Source organism: Egretta garzetta, unplaced genomic scaffold (genome assembly GCF_000687185.1).
Source record: "Egretta garzetta isolate BGI_Z169 unplaced genomic scaffold, ASM68718v1 scaffold105, whole genome shotgun sequence".
Classification (NCBI taxonomy): Eukaryota; Metazoa; Chordata; class Aves; order Pelecaniformes; family Ardeidae; genus Egretta; species Egretta garzetta.
Window position 1 is genome coordinate 755054 of NW_009259598.1, and position 9281 is coordinate 764334.

At 48.6% G+C, this 9281-nt stretch overlaps 2 protein-coding genes across 2 annotated transcripts in view; one reads left to right on the forward strand and one right to left on the reverse strand.

The window, feature by feature from the left end:
- Positions 1–3: 3 nt before the first annotated feature.
- TAF11 (TATA-box binding protein associated factor 11) lies at positions 4–3284 on the forward strand (the record flags this gene model as incomplete). The annotated part of the gene is made up of 4 exons (XM_035893734.1): positions 4–158; positions 500–587; positions 1228–1324; positions 2803–3284. Coding segments are annotated over 4 exons (471 nt in total), but the record flags the coding sequence as incomplete, so codon positions are not given.
- Positions 3285–5682: 2398 nt separating this feature from the next.
- UHRF1BP1 (UHRF1 binding protein 1) overlaps positions 5683–9281 on the reverse strand; it is a 25218-nt gene continuing 21619 nt past the window's right edge. Inside the window, exons 20-21 of the mRNA XM_035893724.1 lie at positions 9089–9204; positions 5683–7688 (exon numbers count right to left, since the gene is read on the reverse strand). Of these exons, the coding sequence (XP_035749617.1) occupies positions 7563–7688; positions 9089–9204 (242 nt within the window). The 3' untranslated portion in view covers positions 5683–7562. The remainder of the gene's footprint in view (positions 7689–9088; positions 9205–9281) is intronic.

Here is a 9281-nt window from a genome sequence, read left to right on the forward strand (position 1 = left end):
CGCTGCGTTCTCGCCCAGGTGAGGAGCGCGGAGGGGGAGGCGGTGGACGGGGAGGACCCCAGCCTGCAGGCGTCCGCAGGCAAGAAGGTGAAGCTGGAGCTGAAGGAGCGGAAGGAGAAGAAGCACAAAGTGGACGAGGACGAGATCCAGAAGATGCAGTGAGTGCCGGGGCGCCGGCAGCAGCGCCCGGGGGGGCCGGTGCCCGGGAGGCACCGTGCAGCGCGTGGGGTTTGCGGCTGGGAACGGCGATGAGTGTTTGATCAGGTTACGAGCCCATGGTGAACAGTGCCCGTAGCTCCATCCCGGAGCCCTCCCCTCCCGAACGGGCCCGGCCGTTTTGCGTTCGCAGCGCTGGAGCCACCGCCCCCCCCTTCCCCTTTTTTGTCCTGCAGGAGGCTGGGGGTGGTGGAAGGGCTTTGCAGGACTGTTGCAGCGGCTTGGAGAGCTTCAGACTTTTATTTTCCGTTTTGCTGTAAATGATAAATTCTCTCCATTCCAGAATACTGGTCTCTTCCTTTTCTGAAGAACAGTTGAATCGTTACGAGATGTATCGCCGCTCTGCTTTCCCCAAAGCTGCTATTAAAAGGGTACAGCTTCAATAATCATAGAATCATAGAATTGTTTAGGTTGGAAAAGCCCTTTAAGCTCCCCCAGCCCAACCGTTCCCCTACCCCTGCCATCCCACCCCCAAACCCTGGCCCTCAGCACCTCGTCTGCCCAGCTTTTAAATCCCCCCAGGGGTGGGGACTCGACCCCTTCCCTGGGCAGCCCCTTCCAAGCCGCAGAAGGACTCTGAGCAGAACAAGCAGGCTGAGCCTTACTAAGCCTGGCTGCAGTCAAGTCTAGGCCCAGCTCTTTGGTGCACCCTCCTCCAGCTGCATCTCAGCCCCTGTGGCTGAGAGCATTGTCCTCAGATTGGCTTCTCCCGTTATTTCTAGCTCAATAGCCCTTGCACGGCTTACGTGGTTTAGACAGGAGCTCATCTTAAACTATGGTGGGCTGGGCAGCCATGAGGCAGTGGGAAAAAGTCATTGTGGGTACAGGGGCTGCAGCTGAATGAGGGTAAGCTTAAATCTTGACAGCCAGCACGTGCCCAAAGATATAGGACCATGTTTCCATCTATTTCGTTAGCTGTTGGCTGATATTTGACAGGCTTTATATACAAGTTAAAATGTTTCACCGTTGCTGTGTGTCCCCTGCTGATCTGGCTCTCTGTCTCTTGTGCAGCTGATCCAGTCCATCACCGGCACCTCCGTCTCCCAGAACGTGGTTATCGCCATGTCTGGCATTTCCAAGGTCTTCGTTGGGGAGGTGGTGGAGGAAGGTGAGTGGCAAACGTTGAGTACAAAGTTAAATATGGGGTAAACTCATTACTTAAAGCAGAGCAGAACGATATGGAACAAGATGTGACACTTTGTGGTTCCCAGTCTTGCTGTCCCAGCGGGCGCCCTGACCTCCCAGCAGCAACAGAACGCTGCAGGGCAGAGCTGAGCCAAGAGAGGGTGGAGTGTGGTGTTGCCCGTAGTTCCCTCTAATCCTATCAGTATCGCTGCCCGTGAGTCAGCAGAGGTTGGTGACCACTGACCTCCTGTTTTATCCTCCCCCAGGAGGATAATTTAGAAGTTCTTGCCCTGTAAGTCAGCCTGTGAGCGAGCAGCCAGGATCTCTTCATAGAATCATTTGGTTGGAAAAGACCTTTAAGATCGAGTCCAACCGTACCTGTCCGCCACTAAACCCTGTCCCTAAGCACCTCGTCTGCCCGGCTGTTAAATACCTCCAGGGATGGGCACTCGACCCCTTCCCTGGGCAGCCCCTTCCAGCCCCTGACAGCCCCAAGGGGAAGGAATTGTTCCCCATGGCCAACCTCACCCTGCCCTGGCACAACTTGAGGCCGGTGCCCCTCGTCCCATCGCCCGTTCCCTGGGAGCAGAGCCCGACCCCCCCGGCTCGGACACGCTCCAGCCCCTCTAGGTCCTTCGGGGAGGGAGGGGCCCAACCCTGACCCCAGCATTTGAGTGTTAATTCATTAATACTGCCATGGACAAATTCAGCCTGGAGAAAATGAGCTATTTAAGCCTCTCAACCCGTAAGATTTTTCCTTTATGGGATGAGCTGAGATCTTTTTGGGACACCGGGTGGGAGCCTGACCCAGCTGTGTCCCTGCTCTGCTCGGGCTGGAGGAGGCAGTGATGCTGGTTTTGATGCCAACCAGTTTGTGTAGACTCATCACACAAAGCATGCCCTGTATGTGCTGGGATCGCCGTTACCAGGGCGATGCAGCTGTACTGCTGTGGTCTCCGCAGCGCTGTTTTGCCTCAGGCCATTTGGATAAAGCAGCTTCACTGCTGTCATTAATTGCCTCATGACGTTAATCGCTTCATGTCATGGCAGGAGGTGTGAGTGATACTTACTGTAAATGATCGAAAAGAAACCAGCCCGCCAGTCCGCTGTAGGTTGTACCTTCCTGTCACTGCTGTACACAACCCCAGGACACACCACCCAACCTTGGGGTGGCTTTAGAGCAGAAGATTTAAGATCCTAAGTTCTTACATGACTCAAACCTGCTGGAATGGTTTAAACATCAATTTATTCTGGTCCGGTATCGATGCCCCTAGGAGTGACTCCTCTTTCAGGCAGAGATGCACACAAAGAGGTTTCATTCTCGTATATTAACAAAACGTGAGCTGTGAACCCTGGATGAAAATGTTACCTGTTGCCTTTTAAAATTCAAGCTCAAACAGCAGGAGACGGGCTAAGCGTAGCCGTCCTGCTGACCTCAGCTCTTTGGTTTGTGTTGTTCAGCTCTGGATGTGTGCGAGAAGTGGGGGGAGCTGCCGCCTCTGCAGCCCAAACACATGCGCGAGGCGGTGAGGAGGCTCAAGTCACGAGGACAGATCCCCAACTCCAAATATAAGAAGATCATCTTCCACTGAAGCGTCCCAAGAGCAGGAGGAGAAGACAAGTTAAAACAAGCTTCCTGTGGTGAACCTCACGCCAGCAGAGCTACGAGCCCGAAGCTCCTTCAGGAGCGATGTGTACAGACTGAAGCGACGGCAGGGAGGCCTCCTGTCGTCACTGCCCAAGTCTGGTTTGGCATCCAGGTGCTGTGCAGGAGCCAAATCCCTGACCTGGAGCCCTGGGTTCCTCTGCTTCACCAGAGCAGGGATAGGAACGTTCAAGGTCTTCAGTGTATTTGCCCACCGGCGTCACACTTTCTGCTGGCACGGAGGGAGTAGTGTCTATGTACAGAGTGGTTTTTGTTGGGTTTTTGTTGGGGTTTTTTGTTTGGGTTTTTTTTTTTACATTAAACTTGTTATTGTATTCATAGTCTTGCTGGGAAATACTAATTGTGTAATGGGGTTTGTGTGACTCAAAGCAGGGGGAGTGGAAGGCAACGATCTGCCTCAACCACCCCAGACATGTTCCTGAAGCTTCGCCTTGCCTCGGGCACGTATTGTGCCATTAGCATCAAGGAAGGGGTGCTGAAAGCTGATGCTTCTGAAGTCATCACTGGGCTATTCCTCCCAAAGCCAGTTTTACAGAGCTGTCTAGAAAACAGTACCGTGAGGAGGGAGGAAAAAGGAGAAAAAAAAAAACCACCCAACAAACTAGGAGAGCCTGTAAGGAGGTTAACAAGTTTAATTTCTTTTCATGGTTCATAGAACCCAATAAATGCATAAGTTGAAATATACTGCAGAATTCCAATACTGCCTAAAACTCATTCAAGTTCAGACTTGCACATTACCCACCTGTACGTACAGCAGTCCCCTGTGAGCACGCTGCTTCTAGCTCAGTGTAAGAGATGCTGAGGCCATGTGCTCTTCCTAGGGTAACCACGGTGTAGTTACACAAAGGATTAAGTTGGCTCTCACCATAACACAGAAAGAGTCCTTAAATAAAAGGCTCTACAAAGTAAACTTTGCTCATCATCGTCAGTGGAGATAAGGGGAGTTTTTCTCCTCCCACACGTATGCCTTGTACAAAGGAAGAGGATTTTGTTTTACAGTGCTGTTTACTGGTACTTCAGAACAAAACAATGGAAGTGCTTTTAATTCTTAAGCAAAACCAGTTGACTTGAGTTGCCGGAGCAAGAAATTTGCTGTAAACAACTTGGCCCCAGCTCTGTTCAGCCTGCACACGTGGGAGGGAGGGGTGAGGAGCTGGGTGACGCAGCAAGTAGGCACCAGTCTGAGAAAACACTCTGCACCCAACTCATTTCCCAAGCTGGCTGGAGGTGAAGCTGGACACCTAACTCAAAGAAAGTGTCATGAAAATTTGAAAGCGAAGAAAGAAACCTCCCATTTTCAAGCAATTAGTGAATAAAAAGTAAGAATACCATTGCATTCCACCAAGGCAAGCATTCTTATATTTCTTGCCACACACAGGAAGAGGGAGCAAGCACAGAAGCACGTAGGTTTGACTAAACAAAGTTCAACTTCTGCTTGGGTGGGCTTTGGGCAGCTTGTAATGGTACTTACAGCGAGCTGTTCACTTATAGGTTTGTTTCACAGCAAGTCTGGATACGCAGGGGCTTTGTTACCTCCCTGCTCTCTTCTGTGAGAGCTGCTCACAGCCAGAGTCTTATTTACCAAGGAAGGTAACTTGCATTCCAGAACCCCTGCTTTTACTTCTGAATTCTTCTACGCACGAGGCAGTATCGGTGAAGGAAATGCCCACTGATGCTTAAAAATTTAAAGTGCATTTTCCTTTTGAGAACAGGCCTGACTGGCTGCTCTAGTACGTTTTCCATCACAGGCAGCACCCCAAATCTGTCCTGTCAAAGGCTGCGTTGAGCAGGGAATGGGTCACAGAAGGTGCTCCAGAGAAAACAGCCAGGTTGTCTAACAGGAACGAGGAGGAGCGATCCTCTCCTGTGGAGGAGGGAACACAACTGGCAGAAGTCAAGCATCCGAACATCAGAGCTAGCCCAGGCTTAAGCGCGTGGTGAGCGTGAAGCCTCCTGCAGCTCAACTCCCGCGCTTCTGCCCAAGGCCAGTCCTCCTCCTTTTAATTCATTTGGGGCTGCCTGCTCCCAGAGGTTCTAGAAGGAAGGTCAGACCCGCGCTGCTGCTGCCATACCTGGTGTAGGCACTGGTCAGTCAGATCTTGGCAGAAATACTGGACTCCAGCCAGGCTGGCTGTTCCAACCTGGCATACAAGGACTAATTTGAAACAAATCTTATTCAAAGCTGCCTTCAGTCTCATGGAGTCAAACAGAATTAAGATGATTATCTTAAGAGTGACAGTTGTTTTAATCACCATTCCTCTCTTACATAGCCTCTTTTTTCAAAGTGAAAGCTAACAACCACAAGGAATTCACTCTTGGCTCTCCACAAGCCACAGACAGCACTGCCTAGCGCTGTAAATACGTCCCTGTTTCCCCTAGAGCTAAAGAAGAACCAAAATGATCTCAGGAGTGCCTGTTAAGAGGAAGTGTTCAACAGCTCCAGAGCTGGGCAAAGGGACAAGTGTATGAGAGCACGGTAGGAAAAACAAACTTAACTCCCAAGTTATTTATTTGCTTGCTTTTGCGTAGTTTCCAGACCTCAGCTCATCATGGCTTGTAAATCGGAGGCTGCTCCTTGCATAGCAAGCAGGATTAGAGTCTTGTATTACTTTAGCTAAACTAATTTCAGTGGAGTAATCAGAAAAAAAAAAATAGAAAAATCCATTAGATTAAAGTTTTGGGGAGTATGTTCAGCTAAAAAACACAGCAAGAGTTACCTAACCCTTACAGACAAGTGAAGTTTCCATCTGATTAATAAAGGACAATCGCTATAATCTGTCACGTTTCCTAGCACTTACCACGTGGCAATCGCTACCTGTTTTACATGCGCTAAAAAGCCTGTGCGTCAGAAACGGTGCATTTACACAAACACAAAATGCATCTGGAGAAATCCAAATCAGAGTTTGAAATAAGATAAAAATCCAACAAATGCTGCACACAGTAAAGATGCTGGGTGTAACGGGGGAGGCAACAGGCGTTCATCCCTAACACAGAGGGGGCTGAAAGTCACACCCTTCTGTATCAGAACCCAGAGCGAATCCTCCTCTGGAACAGCTTCTCCCTTCACAACTGCCCCTTAGGGCTGCTTCTTCCTTCAGCCCATCGACTGTGCATTGCCTGGACCAGTAGAATGAAGAAACCACGTACCACTTTGCCTTCAGGACTGAATTTGATTCTTACAGTTCATAAATAACATTTTTTTTTTTTACTTTTTAAAATTAGTGTTTACTTCATATTTTACTAGGGTTTTCTTTTTTCCCCCTCCACACCTGTAGAGGCTATTTCTTTATAAATTAAGTCAGTCACTGACCACAGAAACTTCTTCCTCTTCAGGGAAGCAGCTCCAGAGAAGGCAAGAATACAAATCATGCTCAGCCTAGCAGCTACTGCTTCATCTCCGCCCCGCAGTGAGCGGTTAACAGCGCCAGCCTCCACCCACGGGGTCTGGTCAGCACCCACATCCCCAACATCCCTGTTGAAAGACAAGGCAAAAGCTGGGTGCTAATAAAAATACACGACCATGTAGGAACACAGACAGCTATTTCCTTGTGCGGCCAGTTCTGCTCTCCCTCTCTCCGCTGGTGAAACTCTGGCGTACAATGCTTTGAGGACAGAGTGCATCCCAAAGAAAATGCATAGGTCATCGCATTCTGTGATTTAACCAGCTGCCTTCACCCCTGCTCTTTGACAGTGAAATTAAAGAAGGTTTTACACTGTGCTTTGTAAGGAAATAAATGCAGTCTTTTGTGTTTCTGCATCAAGAAAGCCAAACATTGCAGGATTAAGTGAGGATGAACCAGATTAAGTCTAACATACTACCGATTCTGTCATGACACAACAAATTCCTGGTGGAAAAAGAAGTCTGAAGGAGTTTCTTTACTATCCTGACCCTGTTCTTGAGGGAATAGTGAGCTGTAGCCTCCCTACTCCACAGGGGGGGAAAGCTCTTCTGCATCTCCCACACCCACCAATCTACGTTTCTGCTTTTCACACAATAGTACCCGTGCTTTCACATCAGAGCTCTGAGCCATGTTTTCTGCCGTACCTACTCTCTGTCACTCCTGACGCGGTGAAGTAACTACACTCCTTTTTCTGTATTCTTTGGCATGCATGAGTGGGCAAGAACACAACGAGGAAGGCTGAAAGCAGAATCCCCAAGACAGACCATCTCTAAGGCATTACCATGAAAGGTGAAGGCTGAAAGCACACTGTCACTACCACCCCGGATGAAGAGACATGGGGCATCCCCCCTCCAAGTTCTGACCTTCTGTTTGAGGGCTGACCACTGCCCTGGTTCAGGGACAGAGGCAGAAGCATCCTGCCAGGACAGAGGGAAGTGGCTGCAAACAGAAAACTCCTCATGCCCTCCCCGTTGCTCAGCCAGGCCTTCCTTCCTCTTTCAAGTTCATTTTGCAGTCACAGTTGGTTTCCATTCTTTGAGGCGATCAGCCTCCAGGAGGTTGACCCGTTTAGCAGCAATATAATCAAACGAGCCGCCTTAGTGCTGGTGATGGTCTCTGCTCCTCCTGAGCAGCTGCAGCCTGCGCCTCCACTGTCAAAGCTGGAAGAGGGGATTGTATTTCCTAATTTCCTGTAGAAGGCGAGCCTTGTCCATGTTGGCTTCTGCAAGGGCTATTTTCATGGTCTGCAGCTCCCTTTGCAACTCTGGCACTTCCTTTAACTGCAAGAGACAGAGGGAAAAAAACCAGCTCAGGAGTTTCTAAAAGGTAAGCAGCAGGGCAGATCTGACTACACTGATCTGCTCAAAGAGCAAGACCAAAGCAGGAGCTTTTGAGATGAATTACACTATGTGACACAGCCACACAAAGCTCACTGACAACGTGACCCAGTTTAATTTGCAGGAGTAAGTACTTGCCAACCGGTGCCTGCTGACTTCCATACCTGTCATCAGAGTCAGCTCAGGCTGCCAGTGATGGCTGTCTAATGACTTATTTTCTTCCAAGATGTCCCTTCACCTCTCTAGGCATAGAAACAAGACTTGCAGTGGGCAAGGTTTTTTCCTGCAAAGTAGCTGTCTGATCCTGGCTGAAGATAACTATACAAAGAAAGCAGGGGAAAAAAAAAATTGGGCTCTGAGCTGCATTCTTCTTTTACAAGGGGTTCTGATACACCTCTAAAGATCTGCTAATATTAAGATGATAGCTGGAGCAAGCAGATGCCTGGCATCCCTATTTCTTATCTCCATGAACAAAGCTAATTCTGTCCTCAAACACTGCCAGTGAGACCCCACTACAGTTTCACAGCACAGGACAGTTTTTTCCTAGGGCTCTCAGAAATATTTTTACTCAAGAATTTAGCCTTTGCATTTGTTCCTATTAAGTTCAATAACATCAGAAAATAAACTGAAACTAAGCTACTGTGATGCTTATATGCTCCAGTTCTGGTCAGGGCCCCATCTCACAAGATGCTATGAACAGGAAGCAGAGAAAGTCTCTGCACTAAATGGAAGAGAAGAAGATGAGAAATGAAGAATCCAAAGTCCCAGTCCAGTTCTGTACCCAGTCAGCCACATTGCTCCCTTAGTATGTATTTTTCCAAAGTAAGTAATCTATTTACCACGTAGACCTGGCATCAAACAGGAAGTGTAATTAGAGAGAACACTACATATTTAAAAATAAAACACTCGCCTGAATTCCAGATAAATGGGTCAAAATGGAAAGAAAGTTCAAACTCAGTAGCAGAAACTTTAAGCAACCTGAAACTCCCTGGCTGTAAGACTTGCTCTACTCTGACAAAACATCTCCCTCTTTGTGGAAACCTCCCGATTCCTGTTTTTCCAACAAGGAACTGGACACAGTGGGAAGATGGAGCCAATAAAGAAAAAAAAAAAAACCCCAGATTTCTGAAAGGGAACAAGAGAGTTTATGCTGGGCACGGTATCCCTACTTCTCAGAAACCTGTAAAAGGAGGTACAGGCTGCTTTTGTGTGCATTCCCTACCTGCAACACACCACACCTACCAGTAACTCGAAACACACAGACAAAAGACTTAGTTTTCCAAATTTCCAGCCTACTGCCAGCTATCTCGTTGTCTAGACAGCAACAGGCAGCAGTGATTCACCTGCAGTCCACGTGTTCCTGCTGCTGGGGCTGCCAAGACACACTCTGCTGGGGCCTTCTGCTCCTGAAGAACTGACACAGGTTTTTCCTGTTTCAGTGAGCCCTCCCCTTGCGGAGCTGGAAAGAAGCATAGAAAACATTCAGGTGTGGACACTTATACAACAGGGTTCTCAGGACAAAAAGAGTAACTTCCC